The sequence below is a fragment of the Megascapheus bottae genome, chromosome 11 (genome assembly GCF_031878675.1).
Source record: "Megascapheus bottae isolate mThoBot1 chromosome 11, mThoBot2.hap1, whole genome shotgun sequence".
In the NCBI taxonomy this organism is placed as follows: Eukaryota; Metazoa; Chordata; class Mammalia; order Rodentia; family Geomyidae; genus Megascapheus; species Megascapheus bottae.
Window position 1 is genome coordinate 59,173,423 of NC_143519.1, and position 27,743 is coordinate 59,201,165.

General features: G+C 40.8%; 1 protein-coding gene across 2 annotated transcripts; it reads left to right on the forward strand.

Moving 5' to 3' along the window:
* The first annotated feature begins 101 nt into the window (after positions 1 to 101).
* Positions 102 to 27,743, forward strand: LOC150057183 (zinc finger protein 627-like). Of its 2 annotated transcripts, XM_090342366.1 has the most exons (6): positions 102 to 138; positions 1,124 to 1,183; positions 23,475 to 23,812; positions 24,007 to 24,067; positions 24,355 to 24,845; positions 27,566 to 27,743. In XM_090342366.1, coding segments are annotated over exons 3-6 (588 nt in total). In that variant the 5' UTR covers positions 102 to 138; positions 1,124 to 1,183; positions 23,475 to 23,778; the 3' UTR covers positions 27,568 to 27,743. The 2 variants fall into 2 exon arrangements, with proteins under 2 accessions (XP_090198492.1, XP_090198493.1); XM_090342367.1 differs by lacking the exons at positions 102 to 138; positions 1,124 to 1,183 and adding an exon at positions 16,275 to 16,385 and having other exon boundaries at positions 23,686 to 23,812.

The following is a 27,743-nucleotide window of genomic DNA, read 5'->3' on the forward strand; positions in this document are numbered from 1 at the left end:
GCCACACCTCCCACTGGCTCATTGTTCATCCCATTATTCTGCAGACTCCTTCCTTAGTTCTTTTGAAGAAGTGTGCTGCTCAGTCCTCTGAGGCTGAAAAGCTAAGGATAGAAACTCCAGTGAAGGCACGAGGGCAAGGTAAGTAGTCCAATTTACTTCTAAAAAGTCATTTAACGGAAATTTTCTCAACAGATTTACCGTTATGTTAAAGGTCAATCAAAATGATAGCTAATAAAGGTAAGCTTAGAAGTAGATCCACAGAATAATTAAAGTAATACCCTGCATTTGCCTTTTTCATTACAGGTCAAAAGTGACCTTGTGAGTTGATAATTTTTTAAGTCATCAAGCTCTCTGAATAGGATCAGTGGAGCAAGCCACAGAATGGGGCTTCGTAATGAGTTTCACTATCCACTCCTGCTCCTGGCCTTACTGTTTAGTTTTTTTTTTTTTTTTTTTACCAGTGCTGGGCTTGAGCTCAGGGCCTAAGCACTGTCCTTGGATTTTCTCAAGGCTAGAACTCTACCACTTGAGTCTCAGCACCATTTGTGGCTTTGATCTTTGTATGTGTTACTGAGGATTCGAACCAGGGTCTTCGCGCAAGCTAGGCAAGCACTCTACCACTATGCCAAACTCCTGCCCCCCCTACTGTTTCTTTTTATCCTGTTGCTTCAATTGCACCCAATAAATTAGCCACCAAAATGGTTCCATGCACTTATCTTGGGTAAGCTTCTGTATATATTCAAGTGATGAAGATCTGGGTCACTGAAGTAATTCCTGCTAGGCCCGGGAGCATGGCCTAGTGGTAGCCTTGTTGCCTGGCTTGCATGAGGTCTTGGGATAGATTCCTCAGGACCCCATACACAAAAAATGCTGGAAGTGGTGCTGTGGCTCAAGTGGTATTGCTCTAGCCTTGAGAAAGCCAAAGGTCAGTGTTCAGGCCCTGAATTCAAGTCCCAGGACTGGCAAAAAAAAAAAAAAAAAGAATTTTGCTCTTGGTTACTTTGAGTACTTGAGGATTTGCACTTTTGCTTCTTTAAGGATCAAATTTTCTTTTGCTCTAAATACCATGATTAATCTGATTTTAGTAGGTGACTCTGATAAAAGATAATGGTTTTCTTGGCAGGACATGACTCAGTCTAATGCAGCAGAAGGGCAAGACATGTGTGAGAGAACATAACCTTTGGTATGTTCATTATTTACATTCTATCTTCTCCTATAAGCGGTCTTTGTATTTTCAATAATATAGCCAAAGGAATTTATCTCCCAGGTTACTCTATAAACAAGCAGTGGGACAAAGCATTAAGTGCTCTATAATTCATTTCATAAGTATGAAAATTTAGACAATCCTTAGAAATGTCAATATCTTATATTCAATATGATACTTAGAGTTATACTCAAAATAGATGATTATGATTTGTGCTTCTGATAATAAATATGCCTCATGTAGCTGGGCACGGTATCTCATGCCTATAATCCTACCTAGTCAGGAGGCTGAGATCTGAGGATCAAGGTTCAAAGCAAGCCCTGGCCCTAATGTCCATAAGAGTCTTATCTCCAATTAACCACCAGACAACTGGAAGTGGTGCTGTGGTTCAAAGGGTAGGGCAGTAGCCTTGAGCTGAGGAGCTCAAGGAAATACCCAGGCTCAGAATTCAGGTCCTACAACCCAGAAAAATAAAAAAAATAAGTAAATATGCCTCATGTGATAAAAGTTTAAATCCCAATCAAAGACTAAGCATTCTGAATTATGAATCCTATTTTGTTACTAACTCTTAGCTTCTTTTCAAAGAGAGATAATTCTCAGAGGCTTCAAATTCACAATTTCATATTGAAATCACTAGTGCCAAAGTTTTGTGTAGAAATATATCGTATGCTGTGAACTTCAGTATGTGGATTGAGCGAGTGAAGAATCTGACATAATCTAACTAGTTGTGTCTGAGAGGTGTTTGAGAAGGGTGTTTAATATCACAAAGCAGAATATTTCATTTTAATGAATTGGATCTGAAAATAAAATCAAATGTTTATTGGATAATTTAAATATAGCTCAGCATAGATTCACATTAGATATTTTGCTGTGAATACACACAGATTAAAGAACCAATATGCATGATAACCAAATGGAAGAAAGTCCAGGAACCCATATATACAATAGGAACTTAGGAATCATGGCTTCATGCCATGTTAAAATTGTGTTATATATTCAAAACTGAATCAGTTTCCCTTTCTGAATATTAACCTATGGAGACACCATCGGTGAACGAACTATGCATGTTTGAATTGTATTGACATGATGGACAAGGTATCTGTCAGCAAAGAATTTTAGCTCTAGCACCCCTTCCAATGAAGATGTTGAGAAAGATTTAAATTTCCTTTGTTCCTGAGATGGAAGCCAGAAGGAGGAAAAGTCCCTATTCAGACAACGGATTTCCTAATGAGACCTTGATCCTCCATGGAAAGAAAGCTGACAGACAAGTGAATCTCTAGGGAGATCATTGTCCAGGGAGACGAGCAGAGCATGCCAAGGTTCATCATTTTACCCTGACAGTCAGGGGTTGAGCAGTTGTCAGCTAGAAAGATACCCATTATCCTGGTGTTTACGTTGTAATCAATTGGAAAGAAATTTTGCCAAAAGTCCAAGACTCATTTTTCACACTTAACAAATAACTATTCTTATGCCAGACTCAAAGGAACATAGGCTCAATGGTTTTCCTCATTGGTCATAATCAATAGAAACCTTGGGCTCCCCAGCAGAGATTTACAACAGAACAAACCGAGATCCATAAGGCCATATAGTATGATACTAAATGAAAGGACCTCCTGAATATAGAAACAAAAGCCATATAATGAGTGATTGATATCCTTAACGTGCTATGTTATCTCTCATCTCTTTTTGCTGTTCCAGGCTTATCTCATATTGTTACAGTTTTTCAGCTTGTTGTCTGGTATATTGTACATATGCTTATTTGGTTATTTGAAATAGGGTAAGGAAGGGGGAAAAACAATATGAGGGGTGGAGCGGAGGGAGGGAAATGGGGACCAAGACATAAGAAAGGGTATCAATGTTTGTGAAGTAATGTACCTTCTATCTGGTGAATATAATGTAACATTTCTAATAATTACAATAAAAATATATGAAAAAAAGAAATAGCTCTTCTTACCAGATACTTCTCCTATAGGTAATCAAGAGCCTGGGATTTGGTAGGTCCATGTTCAAAGCCAACCCATCACGAAATTCTGGGAGACTCCCTGTTCACAATAAGTAGCATTAAAGGAGGCAGGCAGTGTGGCTTATGAGATGAGGTCGAAGCCAGACATGGTGTAGAAAGTTGAGCAAGAGTTAAGAGAAGCCCTAAGTTTAAAAGTTGACATGGTCAGAATCTGAAATCGAGAGAGAGAGAGAGGGAGAGAGAGAGAGAGAGAGAGAGAGAGAGAGAGAGAGAGAGAGAGAGAGAGAGAGAGAGAGAGAGAGAGAGGGGAGGGGGCGAGCAAGCGCGCACAAGCAGTAAGAAATCCTCCTTTTAATTTCTTTAAGCTTATTATACCTTTTTTCTTCCTAAGGGAAAGTTTACATTGTGGTAAAACTTTCAGTATTTAAAACTAACACACTGAATAAAATTACATTGAGTTTTCTTGTCAGTGAATGCTTTTTCTTAATGTATAGATCAATATGCTCTTGTGTCCTTGTGCATCTAGGAAAATACTCTTTCTTTTTCTATTACTGTTGATCCTAGGCCTTTAATTGAAGGCATGGGCACTGAGATGTTTTTCTTTTTTTTCTTCTTTCTTTTTTTCTGGGCCAGTTCCAAGGCTTGTACTCATAACTGGGGCCCCGAGCTCAGGCGCCAGGACTAGCACCCCCCACCCGTCTTGGTTTTCCCCCCTTCCCTATCAAATTTCAAATATCCAAATACAAATAAATTCAATATATCAGACAACAAAGTGAGATACTATACCAATATGAGATAACCAAGGGACAGCAAAGGAGATGAGAGACAACATAGTACATTAAGGCAATAATCATTCATTATATGGCTTTTGTTTCACTGTCCTGGAGGTCCTTTCAATTAGCTTCACATTATATGTCCTTATGTATCAAGATTTTGCTCTATTGCAAATCTCTGCTAGTAGAGCCCAAGGTTTCTACTGATTATGACAAATGAGGGAAACCATTGAGCCTAAGTTCCTTTGAGTCTGGCTTACTTCACTTAATATGATTTTTTCTAAGTCTTTCCATTTCCTAACAAATGGGGTGATATTCTTTCTGACAGCAGCATAGAATTCCATTGTGTACAAATACCACAACTTGTTGATCCACTCATCAACTGAGGGACATCTAGGTTGGTTCCATATCTTTGCTATGGTGAATAGTGCTGCAATGAACATTGTTGTGCTAGTGGGTTTAGTATGTCCTTGTTTCTGGGTGGTTGGGTAAATGCCAAGTAGTGGAATTGCTGGGTCATAGGGGAGTTCTATGTTTAGCCTTTTGAGGCACTGCCACACTGCTTTCCATAGTGGTTGAACGAGTTTGCACTCCCACCAACAGTGTAGTAGTGATCCCTCCTGGCCGCATCCCCTCCAGCATCTGTTGTCATTCGTTTTCCTGATCCTGGCCATTCTAGCTGTAGTGAGGTGGAATCTTAGAGTTGTTTTGATTTGCATTTCTTTTATGACCAGAGATGTTGAGCATTTCTTCATGTGTCTATAGGCCATTTTTGTTTCTTTTTCAGAGAAGACTATCTTTAAGTCTTTGGCCCATTTTTTAATGGGATGGTTGTTACTTTGGAGGTTAGTTTTGGAGTGATTCAATTTTTTTTTTAGTTGTTGATATATTTTAGATATGAGGCCTTTGTCCGTTGTTTGGTTGGTGAAGATCTTCTCCCACTCTGTAGGCTTCCTGATTAGTTTACTAGCTATGTCCTTTGCCATACAAAAGCTCTGCAGTTTAATGCAGTCCCTCTTATCCAGCCTTTCTCTGATTTGTTGTGATTCTTGGTCCTTATTAAGAAAGTTTCGACCTGTGCCAAGGAGGCCTAGTGTATCTCCTATTCCTTCCTGTAGAGTTTTCAGTGTGTCAGCTTTTACCTCCAGGTCTTTGATCCATTTGGAGTTAATTCTAGTGCAAGGTGACAAAGAACAGGCCTGAAGACCAATGGAATAGAACTGAGGACCCAGATATTAAACCACAGACCTATGGCCAACTAATCTTTGACAAGGGAGCCAAAAAAACAGAATGGAAGAAAGATAGCCTGTTCAACAAGTTGTGCTGGCAGAACTGGTTAAGCACGTGCAGAAAACTAAAGCTGGATCCTTCTTTGTGGGGGGGAGGGAAACGGGTACCAAGACATGTGAAAGGGGATCAATGTATGTGAATTAATGCACCTTCTATCTGGCAAATATCATGTAACCCTTTTACTAATTACAATAAAAAAAAAGAAAGAAAGAAAGAAAGATAGAACAAAAGAAAGAGGCATTGTCCCTGCGTTTTCACAGGCTAGTGCTCTACCACTTAAGGCACGGCACCACTTTCAGCTTTTTCTATGTATGTGGTACCTAGGAATTGAACCAAGGGTTTCCTGCATGCTAGGCAAACACTCTACCACTAGGCCATGCTTCCGGCCCACTGAGGTGTTTGTACTCTTGGTTACCACTCACCCATTTGAGCCACAGCTCTACTACTGAATATTTGAAGGTTTATTAGAGATATGTCTGTTAAACTTTGATTCCTAAGCAGATTTCAAATATGGATGCTGAGATCTCAGCCTCTGAGTAGTTAAGATTACAGATGCGAGACAGTAGAGCCCAGCTGACCATTACCTTTTCTTTTGCTTAATTCAGTGTTAGGATCCTTCTTATCATACAAATATCATCTTTTGATACATAAGCAAATTCTCTCCTGGAAAGTGTTTCTGTATTTTATTACTATCCTAGTGAAAATATTAGTACTTTAAAAATATGTATTTGATACCCCATCCTCCAAAGCTTATGGGATGTGGAAGGTTGCTTTCTGTGTTCTTGAGTTAATTGCTTGCTGAAATATTCTCACCAGCCGTACTTCTGTATATCTGTAAGGTTTTTTCTATAGTCACATGCTTGAATGACATGAACAATGACCTGACAACAACCATGGCTGCAACAACAGTGGTTTCACATGAAAATCAGAAGAAAAGAGCTCAGTGATAAAGACACTGAAAACAACAAAGTTAATTTTTTATGAATTCAAACATTTTTACTTAATTAATTTTGAATACCAATTAAGGAATGGTAGCCATGAATTATAGCTGAAATAGGATCTTTACATCTTTATCTTATGTATTTCCTTTTTAATTTTTCCTCTAATCTTTAAGAAGAAGAAAGAACTCCAGGTCTGGTAATGAATAATTATTTCATTTGTATATTTGATGAATGGGATTGAATGTATTTTCTGAAATACATATACATTTTCAAATACTGTTATTTAATTTATAGATCACACACCAAATAAATGGAGCAGATGATTCTAATGTCTTCTCTCAGTTGTCTGAATTGGTCTCAGAAGAGTCTGCCTTGCCTCATTATGAGCATTTCTCCATGTAAAATACCACTGAATACCTCTAAGTTCTTTTTGTCTTCCCCCAGTCCTGGGGCTTGAACTGAGACTCAAGCTGTGTCCCTGAGCCTTCTTTGCTCAAAGATAGGGATCTACCCCTTGAGGCACAGCCCATAGCTGTCTTTCTCTGAGTATTTTACAGGAGATGAGAGTCTTATGGACCTTCCTGCAGCAGCACCCTTCTCCTCTGTGCTCTCCCATTCTCACTGACGGTCATACCGCTTCCACCTACAATACTGCAAGAACCATAGGTGCCTTTCACATTCACCACAACTCCAGAGACCATGGTCAGTTTTGTAAATGCTAATCCCATATTTAGTGTACACCAGATCTTTTCAAGCAATGGTTCTCATGGCCACAAAGTTATAGCTCTCATTTCTGTAGATTTCTCATATATCTTCTCATATCCTCAAAGGGGGATTCTTGTAGCAGAGCTTTCAGTATTCTCAAGGTTTTTTAGGTGTTACTGATGCATGATGAACTATAATTGGCATGAAATTTACAATTTAATGCTTTCACCTCTGAATTCTGTGTATGTTTAATCATGGCTGCTAAAGAAGTGAACACACATCAGTCACAAAAGTCTCTTCCTGCTCATTTATGTGGCTTTCTTGTGAACTTTGCAAAAGCCAGGCATGGTAACCCATATCTGTAATCTCAGTGTGTCTGTGGCTAAGACCAGATTTGAAGTTCCAGACCAGCTGGGACTACATAGTGGGAACCTCTGTCAAAAATTAGCAGGCGTGGGCAGGAGTGGAAGAAAGGAAAGGTACAAAGAAGGGAAGTTCAAAAAGCTTTGTAACTTCTCATTGCCTTTAGCCATTAATTGAAGCTTCCTTTCTGTTTTCACAAGCACACTGTAGGGTAAGATTTGTTGTGTGTTTTAGCATTCTAGTTTGTCCATGCCTTGAATGCACATTGGTGCATTACTGAAGACTGCTGATGTTTGCTGTCCTTCAAGGGGTGATTTGTGATTGTGTATATTCTTTGGAGATCTGCCTTTCCATACTTTCCATCTACAAGAGTTCAGATTACCATAAATCTAATAACTTTCTTTTTAGAGTGGATACTTCTGGCATTAATATGATTAGTGTGTGTGTGTGTGTGTGTGTGTGTGTGTGTGTGTGTGTGTGTGTGTGTGTATAGATGTGTGTAGTAAGGCTTGAAATCCAATACACAAATCTTGCTTGTTTTTTACTTATGGCGGGCTCTGTTCCACTTGAGCCTCCACTTTCTAGGTTTTGGATGGCCCATTGAAGATAAAGGTCTCCTATATTTGCCTGCCCCTGGTAGCTATGAACCAACATCCTCTAAGCCTTCTGAGTAAATAGGATTATTAGAGATCAACTACTGGCATCCATATCTATTGGCATATGACTTTGATCTTTATTCACTTATAAGAAATGTCAGAGGAAATCAAATGACATCATTAGGATTACTCTGAGAAAACACTGATGTTTAACACATGGGTTAACATTCGCTGTGCTCATCAACCTTCTGAATGATTTCAATCTTTTATATCTGTAATGAGCAATTAGATTTCTTGAGCCCTGTTTTTGGCAATGATGAGGTCACTTACAAAAAAGTTGGTTCTTCCTCTCTTGGTTTTATAAATTGTAGGATATTTCAGGACAGGATTTATTGAGGGTTAATTTTGCCCTGCTGAAGCAAGGCATTTCTGATGTCCTCTGCTCTGTAATGACATCAATTCCTGGCAGAGTGTGAACAATAGGTAGTTTCCTGTCATCTCTTCATGTGTTTTATTCCTCAATGTCAGGCCCCTTTCTGAACACACGTGATCCATTGCTCTGTTACATATGCAAGGGGGTCCTGTGTAGCTCTCCTGGATTTCCCTCATACCTCTCTGTACTCTCCAGTGCGCTGTCATGTGACAGTCAAGCTCCTAGCTTCCTTCAGCCTGTTTTCCTCACCATTGCATCATGGGAACTTGGAGTATGCACCACCTAGCTTTCTTCTTTTTGTGTCTTGGTCTGTACCCCTCTCACAGAAGGGCCTGGGCACTGGGAACATTTTCTTCACTGTCTCTTTAGGACACCCATCTGTAATAGTTTAGCAGTGCATTCACTGACTTCATTCTCTCAAATATGTTGTCTTCAAAGTGCTTTAGTGTGGTTTGCTTGAATACTTTTGGATTGGCTTCATAGAGCACCACAGCTCAGTACAGCTTACTGCACGTTAGGTAGAAACAGACTGCCATGAAGCATCAGTAAATATTGTAGATTGATTGGATACATATCAGCTCATAGTCTCTCTTCCTGTTTCCCTTTTGGAAAGCTATTTTCTTCTGGAAAGTACTTCTGTGCCTAGTGAAGGTCAATTCCTAGTGCAAGGAGAAAATGCATCTTATCCCAATATCTACTGAAGCGACAGTGGTCATTTTTCTGCCTTTCCACTGCCCTAGGCTCTAAGCTAACCCAGAACAGGGATGTAACTCATTTATCTGCAAAGCTTCATGCAGTGGTTTCATGGAGTAGAGTCTTTTTATGCACTTGGACAGAAGAATGAATGAGAAAATATGGATACATGTGTTCCTTTATGGTTAAAAAACTGAGATAGCCTTTTTACTGTTTTTTTTTCAGGTTGTCTATTTCACCCAGAATGCACTTCATTTATGTAATGATCTTTACAACTTTAAAAAAAGACAATGTAAAATACATATGAGAATATATTTGGAAAATACGTGCAAATGCCGAGAAAAGGAACAAGAAAAAAGCAAAGAACGTATTATCACAATTACAGTGTGAAGAGCAAGAAGGAGAATTTTGTCATTTTGAGGTATGTGCCACTGTATATGGAAATTCTTGAACAGCATTTAGATCTATACATACAACTTCATAGCTTTCTGACTCCCCTCTCAGGTGCTTAAAGGTGTGTTTTTGTAGTGTTCACAGTTGGGGATAAGTTATTTTACCAATGACACCTGTAATAATTAAAGGCAAATTTCTTAACTCACAATTATAATGACTTCCTAAAATTAGAATATACTGAGATCTCATTGTAAGGCAAAATTTAGTATATAAAATATAGTATTTGTTGATGCTGTCAGGAATAATATTTTGTATATGATAATTTTATATGTTCCTATTCACTTACTTTCAATAACTACTTCTATGCATAGTATTGTAAAATTTAACATGCGTAGTTAACAAATTTTTTGATCAATACCTGCAAAATACTCATAAAAATTTGTTTGTTCACAATTCCTCAGCATTCTACCATGTTGTCATACTTTTCCATTATTGCTGACAGTAAATGCATGCAAAGGCATTTTTCATTTATTCTTTTGTCCTGGTCCTCAGAAATTCAAGTTCCTTAGGCATTCTTTATTGACTAACGAAATGCTGGTATCTGTCCTTGGCAAACTTCACAGGACTGTGGACAGCATGAAGAAGGCCATTGAAGGAATTTCCTTGGTGATTGCACACTCTCAGTCTCTTGCACATACTCCTGTCACAAGGTGTTGGGAGCAAGAGTGGAATCAAACTGTACCTTGACTTGCATCAGACCATGGCTTTATTGTCTTATTGCTTTCTGGCCCTATTGTATGTAAATGACCTGAGAATTACCATATGAATGTGACACCTGGAGGTTCCCGGGGTCTGGAGGAGGGGAGAAGGGGGAGTGGAAAATAAACGTGGCAGTCTAGGCAGTCTTTGCCTGGACTGCGGACATCCCGGACCCCGTGTGTCTGTCTCTCTTCTTTTTCTTCCTAGTCCTTGTCCCCTATTTCAGGAACCCCAATCTGCGAACCCTGGTTTGCTGCAGGTTGGCCCCGGCATCAAGGCCTAGCATCAAGGGCTCTTCTATGAAAAGACTGCCACATGATGCAGAATTGAAGGGAAGTTTCCCTCCTAGAGAAAACCATGTGACTTCTTCATCAAATGCATACCCTTCAGTTAAGAGCCTGGACCAGTACCTGAGCAGGGTCAGTTGCATTTTAATATGTTCCACTGGTTTGCAAAGTTTGAGTGATTTCGCTTCAGTTTTGACATCCTGACTTGTTTGACTGCCTTGTGTTCAGTTAATATTGCTATTATTCAGTGTTCATAGAAGAATTGAATATCTGGGTACTTTTTTTAAACTTCAAGCTCTCATTCTGAATCTCTACATATTTGTTTTTTTTTATTGGAATACCTTTGTTGTTTACAGTGGTGCTTCCAGTATCCTCCATACATGTGCTCCCCACTCTTGGAATAATTTCAACAGTTGCTCTGACTTTATTAATTTTGATCAGATAGTATATTGAAGAGCATTTTATACATGTGCCATACTCCCCACTGCTATCCTTCCCCCAAAAGTTCCTCTTGTACATTCCTATTATTCATCTTTAAGTCTAAATTTACAAATGGAGAGAAAAATGTGACATTTAACTCTCAGTGTGATGTATTTGGCTTAGCATCTGAGTTCTCCTATCCATTTTCCTGATAATGATATCATTCCATTTTTAGAGCAGACTCATTCCTCATTTTGTCCACACACAGCAGTTTTATATGTACTCATTGGTGAATAGGTAGCTTGTTTTGTTTTGTGGATCCTGGGGCTTTAAATCTGGGCCTGGGCACCTGAGCTGTTCTGCTCAAGGCTAGGGCTCTAACACTTTGAGTTTCAATGCCACTTCCGTTTTTCTGGTGATTAATTGGAGATCAGAGTCTCATGGATTTCCTGCCTAGGCTGGCTTTGCATCGTGATCCTCAGATCTCAGTCTCCTGAGTAGCTAGCATGGCAGGCGTGAGTCACCAGTGCCCAGCTTCAGCTCTTTTGAATAGTGCTAATATAAGCACAAAGGTACAATGAGAAAAGATACATTTTTGTGTGCCTTGACCCCATAATTATTAGAAATTGAAATATTTTAACTTTCTGTGGTAGCTGAATCAGATACAATAGCTCTTAATGTTTTGAAGCAGCTTCCACAAAATAATGAAGTAGAAGTAAGGCAACTTCTTTGAACTAATCAGATAATTTTGAAACAGAAAGGTATAATTCTGAATGTTTTTTTTAATAGCAATCAGTGACATGTGAGTAAGCTCACATAGAAATGCCATTGATACAATCAGACCACTACACTTAATTTGCAACGGTCAAAAAGCATAATGTAGCTAAAAAACTACAAGAAAGACAATGTTCTCTTTTAACATGTTATACATTTATCCAAATAAATCAAAAAGGTACCTCTCCTGCAACAATGAACATGCAAAAATGGTGACAGTGATATCTGTAGTGCAGTTTTTATATATGAACTTCCCCAATGCAAATTCCACATTCTGAGTATTTTGTGTATGAATATATGTTATATATGCTTGTATGTACTGTATATATAGTAAATCTGGTTTATATTAGGTATTACATATAGCATAGCTTATATAATACTGTTATCTGTGTTGTGGGTATAATATGTACAATATATACTTAGATAGAAGCTCATGTATGAATATGTACATACATATATCCAAAAACACAAAGATACCTATGTCCACACATATTTCATATATATGTGATTAGAATAAATTACTATTTATCACCTTGTATCTATGCATATTATGTGCTCATTTATCTCCCACATTTCATTATACTGGGAAAGGAAAGGTTTGAATAATAACCTTTTACACTTTTTTCAGAGAAATCCAAAAGATACAACAGTGCAAGCATATACTACAATATGACTATGCAGAAATATAGACAGTGACACTTTGTGTAAGATTAGTCCTCGTTATGATCTTCCTACATGCCAACTTCAGGCTTTCTTTGTGTGTACTCAGTTGGCCGCGGACACACTTGCCTATATATATACAAATATATACATATACATACATAGATACATGTGCATGTACACATGCATATATACACACAAGATACTTCACAGGTAGTATGGATTTCTATTTGACCATCATTATTTCCCACATATTTTTTGTGAATATTAGTTTCCAGTCTATCCCAGGTAATCAAAATGTGAGCCATAAAAATAAGAATGCAATATTGTTATATAATTAAAAAGTACATATGACTCTGACATCATATGACTTCCTAGATCATACATTCTGGTTAATATTTCTCTACAGCTAAATGATTAGTGTGATTTGTTCTCACATAAAGTAGTTGCTTATAATTTTTTCATCATTTTTCTATGTCTTTGAGTTTGACAGATTTGTGATAGACCCATTTAGTTTTGCAACATCAGTTCAACAATGGAACCTTTCTGTTTAAGTGTTTAGAGTGGCAGCTTTTTGTGTTGTGCTTTCTTGCTTCTTTTGTACTTTTCTTGTTATTACATAGGTGATATACAGAGGGGTTACCATATCACAAGTCAGGTAATGAATATATTTGTCTTTAGATAATGACATCCCCTCCTTTATACTCTCCCATTTTTCACCTCTGTTCCTTCCACAAGTTATATAGTTCATTTTCAACATGATTTCCACTGAATATCACTACTTCATTTGTTCACTTTCTGTCCTTCCACTTTTGTGTACCTCCCTCATCCTCCCCATAGACAGAAGCAGAGAGGCATTATACCTCTTAATTCCTCCTCTAAGAGTACCTGCTTTGGTCTCACTATATATGAATGACCACAGTCCTCTATGACTTTTCATGTCACCATGTATTTTAGATTTACTCTCTGCCTATGTGTCATTTGTCTTTCTGAACTTGACTTATCTTCACTTAATATGATTTGTTCTGGGCCCATCCATTAACCCCCAAAAGACAGATTTTTTTTTTGACATTCCTGGAGCTTTAGTTCAGAGCCTGGGCAGTGATTTCTGAGGCTAGCACTCTACCACTAGAGCCAGAGTACCACTTCCAGCTTTTGTCTATATAAGGAACTAAGGTATTGAACTCAGGGCTTCTTACATGGTAGGTGAACACTCTACCACTAGGCCACACTCCAGGCTCCCAAATTACATAATTTAATTTTATTTTTTGGTCAGTCCTGGGTTTGAACTCAGGGCCTGAGCATTGTCCTGTCAGTATAACAGAGGTGTGGGGTACAGAAAACTGATTCATGCTCCATTAGCTACTCTGTATGTGAAGTCCGCTTCCATTCCCACCAGTAAGTGTGAGCTGCATACATGCACTCTGGCAATCTGCATTTGACCTTGTAGCTCCTCCTCCTTGACTTCCAAAGAGAACAGGAGAAATTGTCTTTCCGCATAGTCTACTTTTGCTTATTTTCGAAACTCAATATTAGGATGTACTGTTACTGATAGCCTGTCATGTGTACTGTCTATGGTTACAATACTCCATAAATTGTTTAACACTCAGGTGAAAACTACATGCACTCACTTGGCATTGATAGCTGGCCATGAATGGCCAGCTTACCCTTTTGGTCATCAATACCTTCACTGTGAAGGCATATAAGTCTAACACAGGTCATTAGTCCTCTGCGTTCAGGAAAAAAAAATCCTATTTTCTATATACAGTGCTGGGTTTTGAAACCCTGGCCTCTCTATGTTAGTCCACAATCTTCTATTTGAGCTACATCTCCACCTCTTCTATCCCTGCCGCGCCTCTCTGCAGTATTGAATATGTAATCCTAGATCTCAAGATGTTCATATCCAAAAATCATGGTTTGAGGCCAACCTAGAAATTCCATGATACTTGCTCCAATAAGCCAATTAAAAAAATGGAACTGGAGATATGGTTCAAGTGGCAAAGCAATAGTCTTGAGCAAAAAGAGCTCAAGGACAGCACTCTGACTCTGAGTTCAAGCCTCAAGACCAGCAATAACAATGAATGCATGAATGAATAAATAAAGAAAGCAGAATAGCTAGAGGATATAGCTCAGAACTGGAAGGCATGTCTAATAAGCACAAACCCTTGGCTTCAACCTCCAGTGAATACTTCCCCAAATGATAACTTTACATTCAATGTAAATAAATCCTTGTAAAATCTAGGAGAGTAAAATTAGGAGACAAATGTATTTGATATCCAAACAAATAAGATGAATATAGAGGGTGCAAAAATAAATGGAAAGGCAGAAATGGGAAACATTATGCAAGTGAAAACTCTGATGAGTAGAAAAGTTTACCAATACTACTAAAAATCGAGTATCACTTCGAATTTGTGTAAATATGTGAAGAAGCACAGTGTACTAAAAACCAATACCAAACTGTTGTCTACAGGAAAACTCTTTTAAATTTAATACATTTTAGCATAAAAGAGATGGATTGGAAGAGTAAATACTGGCCAAAGAATTAAAATGTTCAGTGACAGCCAGGCACTCCTTACTCACATCTGTTAATCTTTTGCATTTAGAAGGCTGAAAACTGAGGATCAGAGTTTTTGAAGAAAAGTACAAGAGATTCTTATCTCGAATTAAACACCTGAAGTAGAAAATAGAACAATGGCTGAAGCGGTACAGTGTCAGACTTACAGTGGATAAAATTAAAAAGTCAGAATCAGAGCCTAGGCCTGAGTTCAAGCTCCTGGAGCCACCCCACAAAAGAAAGGAAAGAAGGAAGGAAGGAAGGAAGGAAGGAAGGAAGGAAGGAAGGAAGGGAGGGAGGGAGGGAGGGAGGGAGGGAGGGAGGGAGGGAGGGAGGGAGGGAGGAAGGAAGGAAGGAAAGAAAAGGAAGGAAGGAAGGAAGCAAGCTAGCAAGCATGCTGCAATGTAAGATTCAGTGAAAAAGGAAGGATGCAATGAAAGTAATAAAATAGCATGTTGAATTCTGTGTGTGTGTGTATAGCTAGGATGACAGACTGCATCTCTGCCAAATTTAAAGATAAAAAGCCTTTTAAGCTGGGCACGGTGGCTCAAGCCTGTAATCCTAGCAAGTCAGGAGATTTTAATATGAGGATCGCAGTTCCTTTATTGCCATCCTGGGCAATAAAGTCCATGAGACGCTTATCTCCAAAATTAACCACCACAAAACCAGAAGTGGTGTTGTGGTCAAGTGGTAGAACACTAGCCTTGAGCTGAAGTGCTCAGGAACACTACCCAGGCCCAGAGTTCAAGCCCCAGGACCAAGAACCACAGCCTTTTAAACAAGCCATGTGGAATTGGCTCATGCCTGGAATCCTTGCTGAAAGGAGGCTGAGATTGGAGGATGACAGTTCCAACTCATCCTGGGAAAGTGAAGTCCTTGAGACTGTTACTGCCTAGTAAATACTCAAAAACCTGACATGACAGAGCCAATCTGAGTTAAAATGCTCAGAAACAGCACCCAGGCCTTGACTGAATTCAAGCCCCTGGTGCTCACACACACATGGATGCCTGGGGAAAAAAATCTGATGTATCCCTAAGCTGAGTTCGAACGCCCCAAGAGCTAAAGCTTGAACTGATAGAGGTGTTTTACTAGATTCTTTCCCTGGAAGTCAGGGCAACACATCTGGTGACTGAGGCCTCCAGGAAGGGAAGGGGGTGGGGCTATGCTAGGCGGAGACAGTCGCACAGGTTGTTTCTGATTGGCTGAGGGGAAGAGCGGCTTCAGGAGCTGACCAATGAGAAGCGTCCTTGGTAGGAGGCCCCTGGCGAGGGCGGTGGGGCTGTGTCTCCCAAAGGCTCCAGTTTTATTCCCTCTCTGCTGCCCGGTGGCCCAGGAGGTCACAGCCTCGGCTCTGCGGTCTGGAAGCTGAGCTGCGGTCCCGAGCGCGGCCTCTCGGGCTCTTCCCTGGACGCCAGCGCCCTCCACCCCGGGCCTCGGCCCCGCTGCTGACGTTTCTCCGGGTTAGACTCCCACAGACGTCAGGGCCCGGGCTGGTTTCAGAGCCGCCAGCGGGGGTGTGGGGTGCAGTGCCTGTGGATCTCCGCGAGGACAGCGGGGTGCGCGGGGAGCGGGAAGTGGTGAGTACGGACGCCGGTTGGCGGTCAGGATCCTGGGCGGGGTGGGGGGCGGATCCGGAAGGCAGGGCCTCAGCTGGGTCTGGTAGGCCCTAGGGGGCCGGGTAGTGAAGAGCTCCTCCAGGTAGGGAAGGGCTCCTCAGCCCTCCAAGGCCTGCGAGAAGGGCTGGGGCGGGGCGGGGCTGGCAGCGGGCACCTGAGTCCTAGGAGTCCTGCCACCCGGTCCTGGCCATCCTGTCTGCTCCAGAGGAGGTGAAGTCACCACAGGCTGGGGCTTTTCCATCCTGGAAAAGACTCCTGGTGTAATGGTGGAGAGAACTGATGATTCATTTGTGACATCTGAATTTCCACCTGTCTCCCACATTGCCACCCTCCTTGGAAAGGGGGATCCATACGCACCCACGTGGTGGCGGTGGATGTTGGGGAGATCTGTTGTCCTCTCTGACCTGTAGGGATTTCAGACTTGTTTTATGATATTGGTTGTGTGTGTGTGTGTGTGTGTGTGTGTGTGTGTGCTCACACGAGCAGGTGTGGGCACTAAATTCGGGGCCTGACTACTGCCCCTGAGCTTTTTCATTCAGGCTGGTGCTCTACCACTTGTGCCACAGCTGCCCTTCCTGCTTTCTGGTGGATAATTGGAGATAAGAGTCTCACTGATGTTCCTGCCTAATCTAGCTTTGAACCAGAAACTACACATGTCATCCTCCGGGGTAGCTAGCATTGCAGGCTGCCTGTGTCCCTGGCAACAAGCTAGATGTTGACTTTTGATTATCAGGGTTTTTTTATTGTGATTAATAAGGGTTACATTATATTCAGCAGATGAAAGGTGCATAACTTCACAAACATTGATACTCTTTCTCATGACATGGTCCCCATTTCCCTTCCAACCTCCCCCCATCTTGATTTCCCCTCTTCCCTATCCAATTTCAAATAACCAATTAAGCACACATAAAATATATCAGATAACAAGGTGAAATATTGTAATAATATGAGAGAACCAAGGGATGGCAAAAGAGATGAGTTCCTGGTGCAGGTCTGCCAGGTCCAAGCCCCTAGCCCTGCCTCTAGGAATTCATGCAGACCTCTCCCTGAGGGTAGGTGGGGCCTCACCTCTTAAGAGTTTTCAGGAATTTCCTATCCTTCACCACAATTCTAAGGTGCTAACTTTGGACAAAGTTTTACAGCTTACTGGTCATAAGCTACATCTATGTCATACTTATCGTTCTCATCCATGACTCTTTTGGAACCCACCAAACTTCAGTGGACTGACTGTTTTTATTCACCTCAAATATCTTTCCTTTTAGATAGAAAAGAGTCAAACCTTAATTTCCACCAGGTGTGTGAGGATGTTTGTGGGTGTTGAATGAACCTAGAATTGTACATATACAGAAACATGTTTCCAGAATGAAGGGTTAAGAAGAAAAAAGGGGTTAGCAAGCAGGAACCAATAATCAGAAAGCCCAAGTTAGAACACTGAACCACTTTGTCTCTTGATGCCAACTTTGAAGGAGAAATGGGAGAAAGAAAGACAAAATTGTAAGGATAAACAGATTCTTTTTCTCAATGATTTACTTATATAGATTATTAGTCCTGTTTCTATATACATAACATGTCAAACTCAACTACCATGAAATTTCTAAAATGGACTCACATTTTTGTTTTGTTTTGTTTTCCTTTTTAGAAAAAAAGAAGGTAAAGATCACATGCTTTTCTTCTACTTTCTTCATTTCAATTTTTTTTTTTGCCAGTCCTGGCCTTAAGCTCAGGCCTGAGCACTGTCCTTGGATTTTTCTCAAGGCTAGAGCTCTACCACTTGAGCCTCAGCACCACTTCCGGCTTTTTCTGAGTATGTGGTACCAAGGAATTGAACCCGGGTCTTTGTGCATGCTAGGCAAGCACTCTACCACTAGGCCAAACTCCCAGCCCATTTCAAATTCTTAACTGAAACATTAGATGTAACAATAGCTGGTCCTAACTTCTATAAAAGGCTATACTAGTGGCAGGGAATTTGGCCTAGTGGTAGAGTGCTTACCTAGCATGCAGGAAGACCCAGGTTGGATTCCGCAGTACTACATTCACAGAAAAAAGCTGGAGGTGGTGATGAAGCTCAAGTGACAGAACTCTAGCCTTGAGAAAGTCCAAGGACAGTGCTCAGTCACTGAGCTCAAGCTCAGAACTGGCAAAAAAAAAAAAAAAGACTAAATCACATTATGTTTCTTTGCCAACATAGACAGTTACAACAATTCTTTTATAGTTCCTTAAACATAGGCATGAGAAAAACTTACTGAAGGAATTGAAAAGGAAAAGGAAAACCATAGAGAAAAGAAATGGATGATAAATGTAACAAATAATTTTGAAACACTCAGATCTGAGTGTTTCTATTTAAAAAGCCCCAAAGGACAGAGTGAACACAATCTATTGTTCTAGTCAGCAAAATAAGACAGAAATCTCACACGTAAGAAATACTGTTTTGCATATGCATTTCAGAAGTTTCTGTTAGGAAGTGAGTGGAAGATAGAAATTTTCTTATTCAGGACTCGAGAGCATAGAATAAAGAAACAGATTTCTTATAATCGATTACTTCAAGCTGAATGTGCATGAGATTATTAACATGTGCAGTATCACTGTCGGTGAATGTAAGACCATGCTCACTCTGGTCTCTCTTTCTAATGTAATCTTTCTCTCTATCCACATTGGACAAAAGATGAATTACGTAGACATTCTTTATACGTTGTAAACACATCTTGTCTAGCCAGCACTCTAGTGGTAGAGTGCTTGCCTAGCATGCATGAAGCCCTGGGTTCAATTCCTCAGTGCAACATACATAGAAAAAGTCAGAAGTGGTACTGTGGCTTAAGTGGCAGATTCCTAGCCCTGACCAAAAACTGTCCAAAGACAGTGCCCAGGTCCTGAGTTCAAGCCCTAGGAATGGCAGACAAAAGAAAAAGGGAAAAAAAGAAAAGTAACTTGTCTATGTTGTTTCCTTGTCAGAGTAACAGTGACTTCGTAGAATGAATGACAGAGTTCCTTTCTTTCCATGTAGTGGGACATTATTGATACTTCTTTTAGTCTGGAAGAATTCTATAGTGAATCTCTTCATTCCAGGGCTTTTCATTACCTTGGCACTGTTACTTCTAGCAGTGAGGGGTTCAGGTGGTCTCCCTGCAGTTTCAGTTCGCTCAGATCTCACCCATGTAGGGGGAAGGGGGCCACCTGCTGCCATATGTGTTGCTGATTGCTTTCAGTCCCATCTAGCAGCCAGCACCCAGGGGCAGCAGATAGATCCTGAGTGCTGACTCTCTTCCTTCCAAAGGCTTGGATGATTCTCCTCCAGGGATCCCAGTCTACTGATCAGAAGGCACACCACTGTCCAGCATCTTGGAGCTGCTTTCATTTATCAGCTTTCAGAGTTCCTAGAACCTGGCCCCTGTTTCACTATGGAAACACTTTTCTTTGTTGCCTTGGAAACACTTAGGTTTAATTTTTTAATCTATAAGTATACATAGATATGTATATGTATATATATATATATATATATTTTTTTTTCAGAGCTGAGGACCAAACTTAAGGCCTTATACTTGCTAGGAATGTGCTCTTCCACAGAGTCAAACTGCCAACTCCTTAAGAGGCTCTTAAGCAGGGGCTTCCAAGCTATTCCCATTGGATCTTTCAGCTCACCTAAGTCAAAACTGGTTCTGGAAGCCATTTCCCCATTGGACAGTACATGTACACTGTGACAGAGTGTGCCTGACTCAGAGTTTCAGAATCGAACCTGGGCCTTGTTGGATGCTAGACAAGCACTCAACCACTGGGCAAAACTCCCAGCTGTAATATTTATTTACTATTTTTTCTTGCCAGGCCTGGTGCTTGAACTCAGGGCCTGGCACTGTCCTTGGGCTTTTTCAAGGCCAACACTCTACCACTTGAACCACAGCACCACGTCTGGCTTTTTCTGTTTATGTGGTAATGAGAAATCAAACCCAGGGCTTCGTGCATGCTAGGCAAGTACTCTGCCACTAGGCCATGCTCCCTTTCTTTCTTCCTTTCTTCAATGCAAACCCTAGGTCTTAGATGCAGGGCAGTGTTCCTTGTTTTTTTTTCACTCAAAGCTGATTCTCTACCACTTGATTCCCCCCACTTCCAGATTTTTGCTGGTCAATTGAAAATCAGAGTCTCATGGACTGGCCTGTTTACCCTGGACTTGTGACATGATCCTCACATGTCAGTCTCCTGAGTAACTAGGATTTTAGGCATGATCTACTAACCCCAGCCCCATGAATCCTTTTAGCCATGTCTTCTTCAGACACTGTGCTGAGGTCTCTTAAGACTCCTGGAACTGAAATTGCTCCTATTTTCAATAGCTTCAAGTACTTAAGTCTTGGATAGAAGGCCCTCTTCCAAGATAATGTTTTCTTCAGCTTTCTGCAGTATGAGAAGCTAGATTGTCTTATCCTTTGCCGATGTGTCATATGTCCCATGCTGGGAGAGTCACTACCCTGCCAGATCCAAACACTGTAATTTGGCTCTGAATAGAAGTCACTTCATTAACTAGGTCTGTCACCATATTACTTTGTGATGAGGATGGGGCCTCTAGACTCACTTCCCGTGCAGCCAGGGCTAGAGCTGCAGTCTCTTAGTTTCTACTGTCACATTCCTGTGTACATGCTCTCCCTGTCCTGTCTGCTTTTCATAGGTCCTGGAGCCCTTGCTTTCCCCTTAGAACTTTTTTTTTTTTTTTGTCAGTAGTGAAGCTTAACCTGAGCTTTTCCACTCAAGGATATTCTTTAAGTCATAGCTTCCCTTCAGGCATTTTTGGTGATTAATTGGAGATAGAGTCTTACAGAGTTTCTTTCCCTGCCTGACTTTGAACTGTGATCCTCAGATCTCAGCCTCCTGGTAGCTTGGTTATAGCTATGAGGTGGTAGCACCTGGCCTTCTATTTTTAATTGTATCTCTGTATGATTGCACACTGAACACTATTCTTTTACTTTTGACCCTTGAAAGTTCCAAAAGCAAATGCTGAAGTTGTTCCAGATGAAATCCTAGGATCTTTTTTGCCTTTGTAGGTTTCACACATGTATGAGGTTAGAGACAGCCTGCTTCCTCATTTATTAAGGTGGTCCTGATGTTGGGGCCATTTAAGATGACTTTTCAAAACACATATATATGCGAGAGAAACAAATCCACATTACATTTTCTGGATATTAAAAAGATGGCACATGTTTCACAGGACTACAGTCATTTACCACAGTGAGACCAAAGGAGGACATTTTTAGGAGAGGAACATGAAGGGGCAATGCTTCTGTGCATCAGATCATATAAAATAATGCTTATCTAAATGAACTCCAGCATATGGAAATGGGGATTCTTTTTCTTTCTTGTTGTTTTCTTTTCTTTTCATCTTCTTTCTTTGTGTATATATGTCTTTACCAGGTTAAGGAGAAACAGAAATGGCCAGGCAAACAGTGAATAAATGTAACAGTGGTATGTTTAACTATAAGGAAAATGAACTAAGAACTTGTGGATTGGGATGAAAAGGCAAGGGATAACATTGTCCAAAAAGAAATGTATTTAGTCCTTGACTGATATAACCATGGTCTCCTGTACATGACCTTTACAATAATAACATTTTAAAAAGATGGCATATAGAGCCTGGACTTTAGCTTAGTGGTAGAATGCTTGTCTAGCATGCACAAAGTCTGGGGTTCAATTCCTTGGTATCACTAAATAGAAAAAAACTTGAAGTGGTGCTGTGGCTGAAGTGGTACAGCTGTAGCCTTGAAAAAGTCCAAGGACAGTGCTCAGGCAGAGTTCAAACCCCAGGACTGGCCAAATAAAAAAACGTTGCATATGTCCCGATGCCAATGGCTCAGATCTTTAATTTTAGCCAATCAAGTTAGTAAAGTGTGCATCATTTTCAATTTTATTCATGCATAACTAAAGGTATGTATGGTTTTAACACGTTTTACTTTGTGATTGTGAGTCAGTCCCAGGGAAATTTGTTGATATGTACAAAATTATCTTGACTAGCTAGTCATTCCTTGTGTATTTGGTTTTTTTCTTTTATTTATTTATTTTGCCAATCCTTGGCTTGAGCTCAGGGCCTGAGCACTGTCCTTGGCTATAGCTCTTCTACCACTTGAGCCTCACCACCATTTCTGGCTTTTTCCTATGTACGTGGTAGTGAGGAATTGAACCCGGGTCTTCGTGCATGCTAGGCAAGCACTCTACCACTAGGCCAAACTCCTGGCCCCCTCCTTGTGTATTTTTATATAGTTTCATTCATTAGTGTACTGAACATATTAATCCTTTGTTTTGACTTGTATTGCACCTAATTTTCTTTTGTCTCCCTTAGTTTACACATATTAAACTACTCCATGTGTTGGGTAATATTATTACAGACAAGGTTTTATTGGCTACAATACTTTGTGACAAAAGTGTTAGGACATAAGTCTGGAGCTGGGCCAGATGTCCATTAGCTCATTCCTGCAATCCTATCTACTCAAAAGATGGAAATCTAAGGACTAGAGTTCAAAGCTAGCCTAAGTAGGAAAGTTTATGGGTCTCCTTTCACCACTTAACCAAAACATGACTAGAGGCTGTGCTGTAGCTCATGAGGTAGAGCACTCACCTTGAGGAAAAAAGCTACATGACAGTGTTCAGGCTGTGAGTTGAAGCCCTGACAAAAATACACGAGTCTGAAACAAATTATTTAGCCCTTGCTGACCTTGAACTTCAGATTGTGCTACATCATCCTCTCCATGCTTTAAATTTTAGGCCTTTGCCATTATGTAGGGGAAAGTGTTCTACATTTAGCTTTCCTGTTTCAAGACAATTTAATTAATGTCTCTGATACAAAGAAATGAAGTACATGTTTCCCGATAGATGTCAGATTGTAGACTTGCTCTTACTGTGTGCTATCTACTGTGTCCTGAATGAATTTATGTTTTATCCTAGTAAGGATTCATGTCCCCTCCTTTGATCTATTTTGCCAGTCACTTTGTAGAATATCATCTGGACAAATTCAAAGTTCTTTTGTTCTTCCTCTGTTACATCATATTTTTCCCGTTTAGCTCTTTCTTCCTTTCTCAGGTTTAAGGAGTGCTAGAATTGTGGGTTTGTGGGGAGGAAAAAGTAACAAAGTACTATGTGAGAAGTACCATGTAGAAAAGATGTCTGGTGAGTATTTAATAATGGACTATATAGACAACATTAGGTATCTTTTTGAAAAAAAATAAGATGAGACTCATCTCATTTCTGTGACTTTAACTCTTGCTTTGGAGTTCTTTGTGGAATATTTTAGGAGACTGTGAACTTTGAGGATGTGGCCATCAATTTTACCCTGGAAGAATGGGCTTTACTAAGTCTTTCTCAAAGGAAGCTCTACCGAGATGTGATGGGGGAAATCATTAGAAATCTGGCCTCTATAGGTAAATATTGCCTTACTTAACCTGTGAGCTGTTCCTGCCCTGAGTGATGCTGCATGATTTGGAATGAAAAACTGAACATGTGGGTGAATATATGATTATAAATATACTGTGATCACATTATTCATGATGATAGTTGCATTCTTAATATTTTTTATATTGTTGAAAAATCATTGATTTCTATGTTTGCATTTTAGAAAAGAAGAAAGAAAAAGAAAAGACTGAAGTTAACTGCAAAAATCCCAGGGAGGAAGTTAGGTAATTGCACTAACCAGAGATAATACTATGCAGAGTGGCAGGAAATTTTTAAACCAAGCTGCTATACAAATGCACACAGATAGAAATTGATTTTATCCTAGAAAACATTCCTTTTAAACTGTATACCAATGGAGCTCCAAAACTAGAAAATTCAGGAATCTAAAAAAATATGCCAATATTGGGAGCATTTGGAGGACATCATGAAAGCTCAGGAGACACTTTCTAATGGTTTCCTAGTTTGCAAGCAGTTCTCAGTTTCTGTGTGTGTGTGTGTTTGTTTTTCACAGAACTCAATTTGTAGAGAGAGTGTCTGAACATGAACAGGTCAGTCAGTGTGAAGAAGCCTTCCAACAGAATGCGGAAAGCATTTTGAATAAGAAGACTCTACCTGGAGTAGCACCCTTTAATACCCATGTGTTTGGAGAAACCATCCTTACACCTTCCCCCATGGGTATGCCTTTCAGAGCTCACACAGGACAGACAGCCTTTGTGAATCAGGAATGGGAGAAAATCCCCACCACTCGTAAAGAATGTGGGAGAGCCTGCAGGAAATTCCATCAGGATCAAACTGGCCATAGAATGCACCATGAGGAAAATCCATTTGCAGCTATGCAATGTGAAAACTCCTGTAACCATTCTTGTGTTTTTCACAGACATGAAGAAATCGACACTGAAGTTGAACCCTGCTGTGAATGTCTGCATTGTAGAAGACCCTTTCCTAACTCCACTACCCTTCAGGCGCACAAAAGAACTCTTCCCACGGAGAAACCCTATAAATGTGAGCAATGTGGGAAAACCTTTAGTTTCTCTAGTTATCTTAAAGCACATGAAAGAACTCACACTGGAGAAAAACCCTATGAATGTAGGCAATGTGGGAAAGCATTTGTTTCTAGCAGCACCCTCGGAAGACATGAAAGAGGTCATACTGGGAAGAAACACTATGGATGCAAGCAATGTGGGAAAACCTTCCCTTCCTCTCATTACCTTAAAGCACATGAAAGAATTCACACTGGAGAGAAACCCTATGAGAGTAAGCAATATGGAAAAACATTTGCATTTTCCTGTTCCCTTCGAAGACATGAAAGACTTCACACTGAAGAGAAGCCCTATAGATGTCTGCAGTGCGGGAAAACATTCATTCTTCCTCGCTACCTTGAAAGACATGAAAGAATTCGCACTGGAGAGAAACCCCATGGTTGCAAGCAGTGTGGAAAAACATTTGTTTTTTCTAGTGACCTCGAAAACCGAAAAGTCTCATGCTAGAGGGAAACCCAAACCCCATGGATGTAAGCAATGTGGGAAAACATGCTCTTCCTCTAGATCCCTTAAAGACCATGAAAGAATTCACACTGCAGAGAAATGCTGCACATGTGTGCAGTGTGGGAAAACTTTTGCTTTCTCCTCTCTCCTTCGAAAACACGAGCAAATTCATACTGGAAAGAAACCCTATGAATGTAAACAGTGTGAGAAAGCATTTGGTCTTCCCTATCATCTTCAAAGACACGAAAGTATACACTCCAGAGAAACCGTATGAATGTAAGCAGTGTGGAAAAACATTTGTTCTTATTGTCTGAGTATGAAAAGTTCCAGAGGTCTAGGCATGAACCTCTGGTTTCTGGCTTGTTTTGCTCTTTTGAGACAGCCTCTCACTGTTAGTGTAGTCCTGGGTAGCTTAGAGCTAGTGATTTTTCTTTAAGAGGAGAAGCTGTTTCCTGTATATCCTTACAGTTGCTATTGCTATTTCAGATCCTGAGATGAGGAGAGCTATAGGTATAGATTGATCTTTTTCAATAATGATAAACCAACCCAGGAATAGTGCCCAGTGAACCTCTGTATCCTGAGATTTGGGAGAGTAGCTGGCTGGCTGTTGAAGTACAGGCATCTGCCAAGTCTCCAGCTAGGGATGGGATTCCTGGGATTTCCAGAAGAAAGTGGACAAATACCAGCAGCCTGCCTGGAAGATACCAGTCTGGCAGCTGGATGAGGGGTGGATGAGGAGGTTCTGGTAGGAATGTACCTCAGTCTTTTATTCACAATGGGTCTCACTAACCCAGGGTGATATGAAACAGCAAAAGAAAGCATTAATTTTGTACTACTGAACATGTAACTTTTCTCTCCGTGTGTGTGTAAGTGTGCATTTGTGTGCGAGTGTTACGTGCACACAAGTATGTATTGAGGCTTGAACTTAGGAATTGGGCACTGCTCCTTAGCTTTTGAACTCAGGGCTGTAATTCTACCTCTTGAGCCACATCTTCAATTCTGGCATATTTTGCTGGTTAAGTAGTGTTGAAACTCAGACTTTTCTCCCCCAGCTGGCTTTGAACCTCAATCTTCAGATCCTGACTATCTGGAATTACATGTGTGAGCCTCAAACCATCGCTTTATGTTTGAATATGCTGTACCTAAAACCATAAGAAGGAAAAGCATTGACTGTTTCAAAACATGAACAGGCTGGGAGCTGGTGGCTCATATCTGTAATCCTAGCTATGCACGAGGCTAAGATCTGAGGATGGAGGTTCAAACCCAGCCCTGGCAGGAATATCCATTGACTGACACTCTTATCTCTAATTAACCAGAAGAAAGAAGAGGAAGAAAAAAGAGAACAATTGGAAAGAAAATCAAGGAGGAAAGAATGAAAGCAAGCAAGTGTGTGCTCAGATAGTAGAGCAGTACCCTGGCTACCATGGCCCCCTGGGACCCATGCAGGCTTGTGCACCTTGGGTGTGGATATGGAAGGCTATGGGCCGTGGGATTCCCTCCCCCTCCCCCACCCAGTAACTGAACCTCGCTGTTCCTACCTTGCGCTGAAGGGAGCAGCATGACAGAAAATACTGCATCTTCCTAAAGCTCCAAGCGCATCCACTAACCAGAGAGCAGATCAAGGCAATTTCCAGCCACGGAACCCAAGGCCTCCTCTCCCACCTTCCCCTGTGCAGAGTGGGCGTGCCCGAGAGTGTGGGGGCAGAGGCCAGAGGAAGAGGGTGGGACAGCACAACCCCAATGCCAGTGCCTCCAGCCAGTCTGCTAGGGTCTAGGGGCATCCTCACTGAGGACTGAGCATTGATGGTTTAGCTAGATCCTGCCAACCACTGGATGTCATCCCTGAGAGAGGAGACATGATGAGCTGCTTCCTGTAAATTACCCACAGGGGCAGCACTAGTCCTCTAGATCACGTGTGTGTGTGTTTGGGCTTGACCTCAGCGTTAGAGCTCCATCCTTGAGCTTGTTTGGCCCAAAGCTACACCTATCACTTGAGCTATGTACTACTATCAGCATTTTCTGAAAATAAGAGTCTCATGGCCTCTCCTGGCTGTCTGAACCATAGCCCTCAGATCTCAGCCTCTTGAGTAACTATGATTGCAAGACATGAGGGGCCAGTGAGTGCACGTTTTCAAGGTCTGGTGTGTGTGTGTGTGTGATCCTGAAAGTTCTTTGTCGCTGATGATCGTTATGTGGGTGGTGGTGACTTAGGCCCTCTTTTGCACTACGTTCCCACAGGACCCTGTGAACACCTCTGCTGTAACATTTAATGCCCACGTGCCTGGTTTCTCCTCCAGTGAGTGCCTCAGGGACAGTGACAGAAGCATTGTATCCAAAGCATCTAGAAAGGGGTCATATTTTGTGAGTGAATTCAACTCAGGTATTAAATAAGTAAATAAAATTCGTAAGGATTTGA

What these genes read in the sequence shown, in the direction of transcription:
- LOC150057183 (XM_090342366.1), top strand. Translation starts at nt 23,779, where the DNA reads ATGGGGGAAATCATTAGAAATCTGGCCTCTATAG. An exon ending in TAGAAATCTGGCCTCTATAG is followed by an intron (nt 23,813 to 24,006) that starts GTAAATATTGCC and finishes TTTGCATTTTAG; the next exon opens with AAAAGAAGAAAGAAAAAGAA. An exon ending in AATCCCAGGGAGGAAGTTAG is followed by an intron (nt 24,068 to 24,354) that starts GTAATTGCACTA and finishes TGTTTTTCACAG; the next exon opens with AACTCAATTTGTAGAGAGAG.